General features: G+C 37.0%; 2 protein-coding genes across 2 annotated transcripts; one reads left to right on the top strand and one right to left on the bottom strand.

Moving 5' to 3' along the window:
• Positions 1 to 529: 529 nt before the first annotated feature.
• Positions 530 to 1,162, bottom strand: LOC147537051 (uncharacterized). Its single transcript, XM_086642727.1, has one exon. The coding sequence runs from the start codon at positions 1,160 to 1,162 to the stop codon at positions 530 to 532; it is 633 nt and encodes a 210-aa protein (XP_086498853.1).
• Positions 1,163 to 1,322: 160 nt separating this feature from the next.
• On the top strand, positions 1,323 to 3,217 carry LOC147537050 (uncharacterized). The gene is made up of 2 exons (XM_086642459.1): positions 1,323 to 2,668; positions 2,965 to 3,217. The coding sequence occupies exons 1-2, from the start codon at positions 1,558 to 1,560 to the stop codon at positions 2,997 to 2,999; spliced, it is 1,146 nt and encodes a 381-aa protein (XP_086498585.1). The 5' UTR covers positions 1,323 to 1,557; the 3' UTR covers positions 3,000 to 3,217.
• The last annotated feature ends 10,597 nt before the right edge of the window (positions 3,218 to 13,814 follow it).

The following is a 13,814-nucleotide window of genomic DNA, read 5'->3' as shown; positions in this document are numbered from 1 at the left end:
AGGCTAACCACGCCACACGTGAGTGAGCGTGTGAGAATAGCTACGCGTGGGAGAAGGGCTATCTAGCAACCAAGAATATAATGTCTATGTCCTCTCCACTGTCAATTGGTTTTGAGTTGGATGACTAGAAACTTAACATAGTATCAGAGCTAGGGTCACACGTGATAGTCTTAAAAGCCACACGTGTTCCCTGTCACCCGAAAAAAAAAAACACGTGTTAGGCTAACCACGCCACACGTGAGGGGACGTGTGAGAATAATCTCACATAGGAGAAAGGCTATCTAGCAACCAAGAATATAATGTCTAGGTCTTTTTCGCTCATTGCCAATTGATTTTGAGTTGGATGACCACAGACTTAACATGGGTTACCGTAGATTTATTAATTTACAAAAACTCACCTTTGACATTTCAACCCAAAGTGGGATATACATGATCAATAGCAATTAGAAACATCTAATCAACAATGGAATCTAAAAGATCGAGAAAAACTTGATTAGAGTAAATTAATAAAATTTAGGGAGAGAAAACGCTAATGAAGTACATTGTGTTTGTTCTTGGAAAACAGAGCATCCCAAATCTCTGTAAAAACTTCAATAATAACTCTATGATGATAAGATAAATTCAAAGATAGAAAACACTTCAAAAGATTTTCAAGATCTTTGGCTTCAAATATTTCTTTCTCTATTATCATTTCCACCATTGACACCCTAAAATCATTATAAGGATCATTTGATTTTTTCACTACTGCTAAACTCTCACCAATACCCATTTCAGTACTTTTTCTTAATGATCTTCTCCGGCGAGATTCAACTCTTTTACGGAAAGAATTTTTATTTTTCCGGCGAGATTCAGAGGAATCAGAAGAGAAGCTTTTAGATGAGAAAAATGTCTCTGTTTCATCTTCTATTTCATCTTCTTCATCACTAGTAAACCACCCATTGTTATCAGATGAAGAACTAAAACTCAATTTCTTCTTGTTCTTCTTGTTTGATCGGTTAATAACTTTCTGGGTTTTTTTCTGTCTCTCTCCAGATTCAAAATCTTCAAAGTTAGAGAATATTAAGGGCCATGCACACCATGCACGTTGGACCATGAAGGGCCATGCACGACGGACCCATGAAGACCCGAGACAGCACACAGCCGAGACCCACATCTCCTCCATTCCACTTTCCCGCCAAGAAGATCATGAAGATCTTTATTTGAATTTAACCAATTTGTTAGGATTGTATATATCTCTTTCTCCATGTATATCTCTTTAGTTGTTTGTTGATAAACCCTAATATGTAACCTATATATACCCCATTACACTTAATGGAAAATACAACAACAGAGAACAAGTTCTCTCATATAGTCTCTTAGCTTTTATTTACATTCATAGTTTTAGTTTCATTAGCTAAGTTATCTAGGTCTCAATATCAGTAAGAGTTCATACTCTTCACATGGTATAAGAGCCTTGTTTATCATTTAGTTCTTTGTTTTTCAAATTTTTTTTCGATTAAGCATCCTTCTCGGTTTTCTCTTTTCTGTTTTGGTTAATATCTCTCTCGGTTTTACTACATGGCCGAACCAATTGAAGCTTCATCCGAGTACACCCCATCTTCTCCACCACTCAACTCTCCATTATTCGATGTCCATCATTCGGACTCACCCACGACCGTCCTCATCACTCCTCTTTTATCGGGGGACAACTACTCTTCTTGGTCGAGAGCCATGAAAATGGCCCTCCGAGCCAAGAACAAGCTCGGTTTTGTTGATGGTTCGATCTCGAAACCAACCAACCCGGCTGATCTTCATTCGTGGGAGAGGTGCAATGACCTCGTTGGCAGTTGGATCCTTAACTCGGTTGCACCCGATATCCGACCTTCGATCCTATATGATGACAATGCGGCTGACATTTGGCGTAACCTACACGATAGGTACTTCCAAACGAATGCTCCTAAGGTCTATCAATTGAAAAGAGCTATATCAACTCTCAAGCAAGATGGTTTAGATGTGTCTTCTTATTTCACCAATCTTAAGTCTCTCCAAGACGAGCTTCAATCGCTCATGGCCGTTGATCCTTGCATTTGTGGACACGGAAAATTGCTTCTTGATCGCACCAATCAGGAACGTGCTATGGAGTTCCTTCAAGGTCTCCATGATCGCTTCTCGGCAATCCGAAGTCAAATCCTTTTAATGGATCCGTTTCCTTCGATTTTGCGCATTCACTCTCTTGTTAAACAAGAAGAGGTGCAACAAAGCATCATGGCTACTACAAATGTTGGAACCGAGGCTGCCGCTCTAGCTGTTCGACAATCTGACCATTCTCGGTCAGACTACTATCGGCCAGACCACTCTCGGTCAGACATGGCTGACCGTCCACGTCCAAAAAGGCAGCGCCCTTATTGTGATCATTGTAAGGTCCTTGGTCACGTAAAGGCCACTTGCTATCAGTTACATGGGTACCCACCAAATCATGGCTCTCAAGCCCGTTCACGTCCAAGAACAGCCCCCCTTGCCGCTTCTCTATCGGCACCCACAGAGGATGTGGGGGTGCCTCCAGCAGCCACATCGCTGACCCAGCAGCAATACCAGGGCCTTATCAACCTCCTGGACCAACAAGAAAAGAATTCTGCAGGCACCTCTGTCCCAATAGCTAACACCATGGATCCCTCGTCTCATTTAACAGGTATACGGTCAAACTCACCACCATGGGTCATTGATTCGGGAGCGGCAAAACACATATGCTGCTCCCTCTCTCGTTTTTCAACATTTACCGTCGCTCCGCCAAATTATTTCGTTAAATTACCCGATGGATCTCGTATTCGGGTTCGACATATTGGTTCCGTATTCTTTAACACTAATTTTTCACTTCATGATGTATTACATATTCCTGATTTTAGGATTAACTTAATATCAATTTCCGTCATTACTAAATCTCTTGCTTGTTTAGTAACTTTTAGTTCTCATTCTTGTGTCTTTCAGGACCCCATCACGAACAAGACGATTGGACTTGGTGATCTTCACGATGGCCTCTACTTCTATCGCACGGACCCGAGCATTTGTTTTTCTGTTTCTTCTAGTCTTAGGTCGAATAAAGATGTATTTAGTTTATGGCATTGGCGCTTAGGCCATCCGTCCATCTCTCGTTTTAAATATTTTACATCTATTGTTCCTTGTTTAAAGTTTATTTCAATTAATAAAACACCGTGCGATGTGTGTCCTTTATCCAAACAAACGAGATTACCGTTTTCATCTAGTTCTTCTGTTTCATCTAAACCCTTTCAACTTATCCACGCCGACCTGTGGGGACCCTTTTCCATACCATCTCACTCCGGATGTCGCTACTTTCTCACTTTAGTAGACGACTACTCACGTTGTACATGGATATTCTTACTATCTAACAAATCAGATACCAAAACTTTTATAATGAATTTTTCTAAATTTGTAACCACTCAATTTCACACACAAATTTCTCAAATAAACTCCGGAGATGGTACTATTCCGGTACCACAAATTCAAACTTTTCGTTCCGATAATGGAACGGAATTTTTAAATCATGAACTTCAACTTTGGTTTCAATCCCAAGGCATCGTTCACCAAACAAGTTGCCCATACACTCCTCAACAAAACGGAATTGTTGAGAGGAAACATCGGCACATACTAGAAGTGGCTCGTTCTCTTCGGATTCAAGCACGTTTACCCATTTCTTTTTGGGGAGAATGTGTCCTCACTGCAGTTTATTTAATTAATAAACTGCCAACACCTCTTTTACGTGGTCTTTCTCCCCACCAAAAATTATTAGGTTCACAACCGGACCTCTCCCATTTACGGGTGTTCGGTTGCATTTGTTACGTCCGTCGACCACCATCACACATCAAGACTAAACTTGATTCACGAGCCTCGATGGGAATTTTTGTTGGTTACCCTCCCAATCAAAAGGGTTATCGTATTTATGACATTTCTTCTCGAAAGATCATCGTCTCTCGTGATGTTTCTTTTCATGAGAATCGATTTATCACAAATTCATCCACCATTACTCCACATGAGTCTCGTTGTCATCCATTCGTCTCCATTCCGGACAATGGTTCTTTTGATTTTCGTCCAACATTAAAAGAATCATCTTCTGATTTCTCTGCAGGCACCCCAGCCGAACCAGCTTCTGGATCTTCTGTAGGCACTCCAGCCGAACCACATCTCGGTTCTTCTGCAGGCACCTCAGCCGAGCACACAGCCGAGATATCTCCTCATCTTTCTGTGGGCGCTCACGTTAGTCCAACAGGCTCTCCATCTCTCCCGCCGAACTCAGTCACGAGTTCTATCGGCACCCCTTCCGCAAATAAATCTGTGAGCACTCCTTCTTCAATGAGCCTGGAAAATATAACGCCACACACTCGACCTCAACGCATTACACGACCACCAGCTCACTTCAAAGACTTCATTTGTAATAATACCAATATTTCATCTCCCTCCGTTCCCTATCCTCTTACAAACTATTTCTCCATCAATGCTTTTTCACCACCTCATCGTATTTTTTTAAACTCTATTTTATCTACATCTGAACCTACTTCGTACTCTCAGGCAGTCAAATCTCCACATTGGCGAGATGCTATGTCAAAAGAACTTCTAGCTCTAGAATCCAATAATACTTGGACGATTGTTGATCTACCACCTGGTAAACATCCCATTGGTTGCAAATGGGTGTTCAAAACAAAATTTCGATCTGATGGATCCATTGAGCGTTACAAAGCACGTCTAGTTGCAAAAGGATATACTCAGATCGAGGGCCTTGATTTTCATGACACTTTTGCACCAGTTGCAAAACTAGTCACAGTCAGAGTTCTTTTATCTCTCGCTGCCATCAAAGGATGGTCTCTCCACCAGTTGGACGTCAATAATGCTTTTCTTCAAGGTGATCTTGACGAAGAAGTTTTTATGAAACTTCCCCCTGGTTTTTCTGCAAAAGGGGAACCTAAAGTTTGTCGACTTCAAAAATCATTATATGGTCTCAAACAGGCCTCGCGCCAATGGTTTTCTAAATTCTCATCTGTCCTTCTTCATAAAGGTTTCAAACAGTCCCTCTCTGACTACTCCCTGTTTACACATCATTCTCCTTCAGCTTCCCTCTATGTCCTTGTCTATGTGGACGACATTATCATTACAGGAACTAATGATGATGACATATCCAAACTCAAGCTATTTCTTGATCAAACCTTTTCCCTTAAGGATCTAGGACGTCTCCAATACTTTCTTGGTATTGAAGTATCACGTTCCTCAAAGGGTATTTTTTTATGCCAAAGAAAGTATGCCCTAGACATCATTATGGACTCTGGTCTATCTGCCTGTCGTCCTTCTTCTTTTCCGATGGAACAGAAACTTCGCCTCAGTCCGACAGATGGAACACCACTACCTGATCCGACAATATATCGTCGTTTGATTGGTCGCCTACTCTATCTTACTGTTACCCGTCCTGACATAAGTTTTGCGGTCAACAATCTCAGTCAGTTCCTCCAAACTCCCACTTCTGTCCATTTAGACGCTGCTCATCGCATTCTCAGGTATCTCAAAGGATCCATTGGTCATGGCATTTTCCTTTCTGCAAATAGCTCTCTTCATATCTCAGGTTATTGCGACTCTGATTGGGCAGGTTGTCCCACCACCAGACGATCCACAACCGGTTATTTCACCATGCTTGGTTCCAGTCCTCTTTCTTGGAAATCAAAGAAACAGCACACTATTGCCAAATCTTCTGCTGAAGCAGAATATCGTGCCTTGGCAAACCTAACATGTGAACTTCAATGGTTGAAATATCTCCTTCGTGATCTAGGAATCAATCACTCATCTCCAATGTCAGTTTATTGTGACAATCAGGCTGCGCTACATATTGCCGACAATCCCGTTTTTCATGAAAGAACGAAACACATCGAGATCGATTGCCATTTTATTCGAGAAAAGATTAAGACGAAGGTTATCGCTCCCCGTTTCGTGTCAACTACCAACCAACTTGCAGATATCTTCACCAAACCTCTTGGTGCAGACACTTTTAAGACAACTCTTGGCAAGTTGGGCATCATCTCGATTTCTGCTCCAACTTGAGGGGGAGTATTAAGGGCCATGCACACCATGCACGTTGGACCATGAAGGGCCATGCACGACGGACCCATGAAGACCCGAGACAGCACACAGCCGAGACCCACATCTCCTCCATTCCACTTTCCCGCCAAGAAGATCATGAAGATCTTTATTTGAATTTAACCAATTTGTTAGGATTGTATATATCTCTTTCTCCATGTATATCTCTTTAGTTGTTTGTTGATAAACCCTAATATGTAACCTATATATACCCCATTACACTTAATGGAAAATACAACAACAGAGAACAAGTTCTCTCATATAGTCTCTTAGCTTTTATTTACATTCATAGTTTTAGTTTCATTAGCTAAGTTATCTAGGTCTCAATATCAGTAAGAGTTCATACTCTTCACAGAGAAGAAATTCGAATGTGAACTTGGTGATGCAGGTGGACAAGTTCCTCCCTCTGTTTCACCATTTTCTGCAAATTTCTTCCTTTCTAATACTTCAAAATCACTGTTTTTTTCAATCTCGGTTGATTCTGGTAAGTTGGGTCGGCAAATAGATGGAAAAGGTCGAATCTTTGGGGATAAATGATCAAACTTTTGGAAATTTTGATGGTTTGGTGGTACGAAAATTGGGTTTTGTAAAACATAAGTTACATTTTTTGGTCGACATGATCCAAATGATGAACGAAACATTCGAGAGATTTTTAGCTTAAGTTTAGACTCCATGATAGAGTTAGAGATTTAAAGGAGAGAGAAGAAGAGATTTGAAGTGCTATAGCAGTGTGTGAGATATAAATACTAAAAAAAAATTCAAAAGGACTGACATTTTATTTTATGAAGGTCTTTTACGACTTTTTCCACGTCCTGATCTGTATAATTAGAAAGGGAATTTAGCGATACCCCTTCACAACTGATGTCTAGTTCGCGATGCCCTTTTTTAATTTCTTTTTCTTTTTTGAAACCAAGCGAAACTATATTTCATTTATAAGTGATTCAATCACAAGTTACATGGATGATAATTTTTGTTTCTTTGAGAACTGCATGAGAGTTACATACGATAAATTCATTTAACTTTCGAATGTAAAGTGCCTCATGAAGGGAAAGAAATTGACCAGACACAGACTCAAATGAAAGACCTTAAAGGTCGACAAAAGATCCTGAAGATCGAGAATGAAAAGACCCTAAAGGTCGACAAAAATATAGAATTAATACTAAAATTGCTCCAACTGAGAGAACCATCGCCGCCGATGAGTGTAAATCGCATGGCCAACCACCACCATCACTGCCGAACAAGTCTTTGAGTCCTTCTGTTTAGGATTGTTACTTGATAGATCCAAAGATTCAAGAAGCTTCAAACAGCCAAATGTTGTTGTTTCAACTCCTGTTGAACCCTAGAAATCTCAAATCTCTCTTCATTTCTTCTTCTTTCACTCCATCAATTTGTTACTAAATCTTTCGAATCCTTTAACAAATTGAAAGAATCGATGTGTGGTGAGTCCAGAAACTCAATCTCAGATGGAAAACAACCTTAGAAACTATTTATTGACGGAGAACAAACTACAAAAGAAACATAAAAGGGTTCCGGCGAAGGGAGGACCCTTCGCCAGAAGAAAGAGACGTAGATCTGAGTACGGTTGAAGAGAGAGAGAGAGACGGTTATTTTTTTACAGAGAGGAAAGATGAAAGTAAAATGTTCTGACTCCTAAACTAGATCCCCTTTTTTAATTTGATACAAGGGAAACCCCTTTTTTGCACTTGAAAGTACGAAAAATAACCTACACTTATTATATTTTTATTTTCTCTCTCATTTCACTACAGCTGACATAACACTCTAACTTCAGTCTTCCTATGAATTTTTCTAATTGATTTTTATGTTCACTACTGACATAATACTCTAATTTTGGTATTTCCTAAATTTTCTATCTAATTTGTAAGTTAAATTAATACTCCGTAATTTGTCTTCTAACTTTTAAGTTTTCGTTCAATCCATGATTATGATTTATTGATTTTAAAATTTTCGATAAATGTTGTTGATAAAGTAGAAAATGATGGATAAGATAAAAAAAAAATAGGTATGAAAAATGAAGATTCATCGGCAAAACATAACGTCGAAGAGGTATGAGAGATTGAAGAAAAAAGATGAAAAAAAAAATCATAAAGATAAGGATATTTTCGTACTTTATACGGAAAAAAAAATTCACTAATATCCAATTAAAAATGGGGTCATCGCTGGTTGGACATTAGTGGTGAAGGGGTATCGCTAAATTCTCCTAATTAAAAAAATATAAGTCCTTAAAGCATGAGAGTGAAAAAGTTCATCCAATTTTAATACTTAATCCCTTACTTTGGAAGTACCCTTATAAAATTTTCTCAACAAAAAAAAAGTACCCATATAAAAAAAAGTGGATCAATATCATGCACTTTTTTTTTAAGGTATCAATATATGCACTTATTAATATGCAAGTAGTCCACCACCTTTTGTGCAGTGTTTGAACACTCCCCTCTTAATTCTATGAGTTTTTTGGATCGAGCTTCGGTGCAAGCAGTTTATCACCAAGATTTAGAATATGTAATTTAGACAATAAATAAAATAGATCTAGAGATAGATGGGCTTTCAGGCCCCCTAGATTAGGCCTTAAGGGTCTTTATATGGGCTTAAAGGCCCAAGATGTCTTCATATGGCGATTATAGTGCTCATCCAAATTCATAATGTATTACATACTTATGTTTCATGATGCATCAATGCCATCCATTTCATGTTCATGGTTTATCCTATGTAATTTAGGCAATAAATACAATATATCTAGGAATCGATGGACTTTCAAACTCCCTAGAATAAGCTTTAAGGGTCTTTATACGGCCTTTAAGGCCCAATATGCCTTAATATGGCGATTACAGTGTTCATCCAAATTCATTATGTATTACATATTTTTGTTATGATATATCAATGTCATCAAAATGTTGGTTCTTGGAGTCCAATCTAAAAAAAAAAGTAGTATATGATACTAATTAATAATAGTGTTTTTTTGTTAATTCCATTTTGGCCCCTAATTTGTGATCAACTGATCGTTTTGGCCCCATAAGTGTCTAGCATTTCGTTTTGGCTCCCAGTGGTGTTCGGCAGTTCGTTTTGGCCTCATATTCTTCTCAAGTATACCTATTTTTCTCTTGTAGCATTTATGTAATTGTTTTATTGCATTGTTGAACTTTTTTTGCTGAATCTCTTGTTTTCATTTTATCTCTCTATTTCGTCAATCTCTCTCTCTCTCTCCGAATTCTTTTTTCCTGACATTCTCTCTATTTATCTTCCCTGTTTACCACCACCATAATCTCTATTTCCTCTCATTCATCTCTTAATTCTTCTTCCAAATAAATCCCATATTAAAACAACAAACAAGTTATGTAGAATTTTCTATAAGAAATGATCTTGGATTAACAAAACAAACACGACCTAATTTGTTCACAGATAAACAAATAAATTGGGGTGGAACTTCATGATTATCATCATATAATCAAAAACCCAATCAGAGAATAAGAAATTGAAGTTTGGAGAGGTGCTTGTTTCTATTCCAACAGATTTTGCATCAAGAGTTGGATTATGTTGATTTATAACTTTAACGGTTATCTTGCACCTTCTTACAGAAAGTTAATGATTTATAAACCTATAAAAAATTAATTTGAACTTGCTTACAAATTTTTATACTATATTGATTTATAACCCTAATAATAAGTTGTTGCAGAAGTACCAGAAGTCGAACCAGATTGGTTCGGTTTATTTGAATAAAGCCATATTTCACATTTCACGGGATGCCAAGGTTTCGCCTCTCGGTAAATCGAGAACACCCAAACTCAGTGCCAACACTTTATCACTTCCACCACAATTACCAAGATCTATGCGTTCAACTCTTGCTGCAAATAGTTACTAGGATTATAACCTTCAAAAGTTGAAAACCCTAAGTGGTGGTGATATGGTGGTGGTGGTGGTGGCAATCTGTGTTGCCTTTGAGTTTAAACAGGTATGCATGCTTAACATCTGAATCGGCACGACATGGTGATGGTAGTGGTGGTGGTAGAGAGAGAGAGAGAAAGAGGGAAGGGAAAGAGAATGTTTGAGGAAGATAAAGGAAGAAGGTGAGAGAGGGAGAATGAGTGATAAAAAGAAAGAAATAATTTTTGTAAAGTAAAAAATAATAAAAGAATTACAAAAATTCCACAAGGGAAAACTGGGCATCTGATAAAAAATAGGGGCCAAAAAAAACTGTCGGATACAGTTGGAAACCAAAACGAACTGCTGGACACTTATGGTGCCAAAACTGCGAGTTGGTCACAAATTGGGGCCAAAACAGAATTAACCATTTTTATTTAATATGGATACGATCTACATTAGTCATTACATGACATTAATACATCATCAAGGTGTGATAAGCACGATAACAACCTAAGTTAAATGAGGAATGAAGGGGACCTAAAGCCCAATAACATACTAAAGAGTCCTAAAGCTTATTTATACCTGTAATAACCAAAATTCAATAACCATGGATTCCACTTCCTCTAGAATCGAACCTGTGATCTCCAGAATTTTCGAGTTTATATCAACACTATCAACCACTTGGGCAAACAAGTGTCGACACTAACAATAGTGTCGACAAAAGATTTGAGGTTATAATTTTATTTAGATACCAAAAGTAAAGAAGAACAAAGAAAAAACATTCCATTATCATCTTAGCAACATTTAGTAAGTTCAACAAAAATAAAGTAACATTTAGAGTCTTCCATTTAAAGAAGAACCCACCAAATTGGTGATTCCAACTTATTCAAGCTCTCAATCGGGTATAGGAAGAGCACTATTTAGTAAAGGCAGTGTGTTAGAAAGGTCAATTTACGTATTTGTTCTTCCTTTACCAAATTAGTTTAAGGAGGGCGTTATAAGGATCATTTAATAAATAGTGCCAAAATAGAAGGACTTTAATAAAAATTAATAATAAATCTAATATTTTATTCACTTGTAGTTTCTCTCACATAAACAACCAAAACCCTAATATCGTCATTGCTATCAACATCACCATTAGTATTAAAAAACTTGCAAAGTTTACCATCACTATAGTCTTAGTTTCGAGCTTTTAATGGTGCCTCAAGATCTCATGGATGAGGAACCAACGTTAATGAAGGAAGCAACCTACATCAAGAAAGAAGATTCCTTTGACTTAAACGTAGACATCGATTTAAACGAAACCATCGACTTAAACAAGGACATCGACTTAAACGAAGTTATCGACTTAAACAAAGACATTTATAATAAAGATAATATGTCTCATGTAAAGAAATATCATTTTCTTGTCTTCCTCTATGGTTGAACAAATGTTTTAGGGTTTTAGGTCGTTCTTTTTCGTAAAGAATTTTTGGTTGGATCGACGGAAGAGACAACAAATTTCGGTAGGGTCGGCTGAAAAAGACAACAAATTTCGGTCGTAACGGCTGAAAAAGATGACAAATTTCGATTGGGTCGATGGAATAATATAATAAATTTCGGCCGGTCCCGCTGAAAATAGTAATAAATTTCGGCTGACATGGCTGAAATTAGTCTGTTTTTTCAACCGCTCTGGCCGAATTTTTTTAAAGTTTTCAGTTGGTATTCATGAATTTTTATTTATGCTAAGCAAAATTTCTTTTATGTAAATGGCGATTATATATTTTTCGAGTTACATCCTTGTTTGTATTCTTCATTGCAATATTGATACTTGAAATCTTCAAAAGTTACTTTAATTAGTGTTAAAACCCTAAAAATCTATGGAGAAATCAAACAATAACAAGAATTATAAACTCTCTATGGAGATAGGTGTTGTGTTAGTCATCTAGGGTTTAGGTTTCTATCTCTATATCTCTCTGTTGGATAGAATCAAACAGATTTAGGGCTTTTCTCCTTTTCAGGATGTTCATCTCTCTTCTCTCTCTCTTTGATTTGATCGAAGGTTTTAGGTCGAACAGGATTCTCTCTTCTCTCTCAAAGGTTTTTAGTCGAATAGAAGGATACTCTCTTCTCTCTCTTTTGGTCCAAAATAGTTTGATGGGAGGGACCAAAGTATAAATTTGAGATATTTTAAGTAAAATGTTTATCCCTCCCTATTCTAAAAAGAGTGATCTCCCTATCTAATGCACTGCCTTTGCTAAAAAATGTTCTTCCTATACCAAAACCTTATTCTTTTCCTTTCGCTTTCTTTTGTTTCTTTGGATACTAGTAGGATTTTCTTTTATTGGTTCGATTCAAACTTGATTACCTATTTGTGACCAACTCACTGTTTTAGTCCCCATAAGTGTTTGACAGCTTGATTGGTTCTCAAGAGCAAAAAAAATTTTAATTTTGGAAGTACCGTTGGGAGCCAAAATGGAATTAAATCTCAAAAAAAATTAAAGATAGTAAAGCCACCTCATCTCTCTTTCTCTCCTCTATTTCATCACTTTTTTCCTCCACTTCATCTCTCTCGCCACCTCATCACCTTCTTTGACATAGGTCGTCGGCCAAATTTTCCAGCGACCTTCAAACTACAAAAAAAAAAAAAATCCCTTCATCGGAGAGTTTAGAGGTAGAGAGTGCCGTATAAGAAGAAGAAATAAAGAAGAGAGGGAAGAAGAAGAAGAAAAAGAAAAAGAAAAGGAGAAAAAAAGAAGAAAAAAATTTAATAGTTTGAAGGTCACTGAAGACGACCTTCGTCGTAGAAGGGTATGTGGTGGCGAGAGAGATAAGTGAAGGACTAAAGGGAGAAATGAGGTGGCTTTAATGTTTTTGAGATTTAATTTCGTTTTGGCCCAATAGGGCCCTTCCGGAAAAACTTGAAATTTTTTTGACCGTCGAAAACCAAATCGAACTGTCGGACACTTATAAAAATCAAAATGTGAGTTGGTCACAAATTGGGGTCCAAAATAGAATTAACCCTTCTATTATTTTTGAGTTTTGTTTTAGTGAAATAACAATGCCATAATCTTTGTATGAGATGTGGTTGTTGCCCAATCAAGACATAATCCTTATACTTTCAACAACAAAAAAAAAAGACATAATCCATATATACTAGTATACTACTATATCTTTTCTGTCTCATGTTAGTCTAACTTTAAACTCAAAAAAATTAATGTATATATAAGACATCTTTTAAAAGCCAGAAGGACAAAAAATTTCAACCGATATTTGATTTAGGATAAAATTGAATAATTACTTTCCAATTATTGTCACGATGATGGAAAAGATGACGGTTGTAAAGATCTACTAAATGTTATTAGATGTCTAATCTATCTTTTACTTACACAAACCTTATTATTTTGTACTTGAATGTTATAATGTTATAAATGATTTATAGAGATTACCTCGGGACGAATTTTATTCAAATTACATTAAAATAACAATAACTATAACTACATCAGGACCAATTTTCTTCATTTACATTTAATCAACAATAAATTAGAGATTTATCTAAAAGTTATGGTTCTAATCAAAGACAGACTTCACAATCCAAAAAATTTAGATGGAAAGACAAAGATAGGAAAGAGAACAAAAGCAAAATTTCACCTTGCCCATGTATTTTAGTGACTCATTAGTCATTTCTCTTAAATAAATCATGTCATCATGCATTTGTCTCCTTCTATTGAGTTTGTTGAACCACTCACTTACTTAAAAGACAAATAGCAATCAGATAAGCATTAAACATCATAACCAAACTTTGTCTCTCTTAATTTGATTTTTATACACAATTGATTCCCAATTCA

This window comes from Eschscholzia californica, unplaced genomic scaffold (assembly GCF_041429995.1).
Source record: "Eschscholzia californica isolate CP2 unplaced genomic scaffold, dmEscCali1.0.p SCAF_5, whole genome shotgun sequence".
Lineage (NCBI taxonomy): Eukaryota > Viridiplantae > Streptophyta > Magnoliopsida > Ranunculales > Papaveraceae > Eschscholzia > Eschscholzia californica.
The sequence above is the reverse complement of the archived record's forward strand: the minus strand, read 5'-3'. Positions and strand labels throughout refer to the sequence as shown.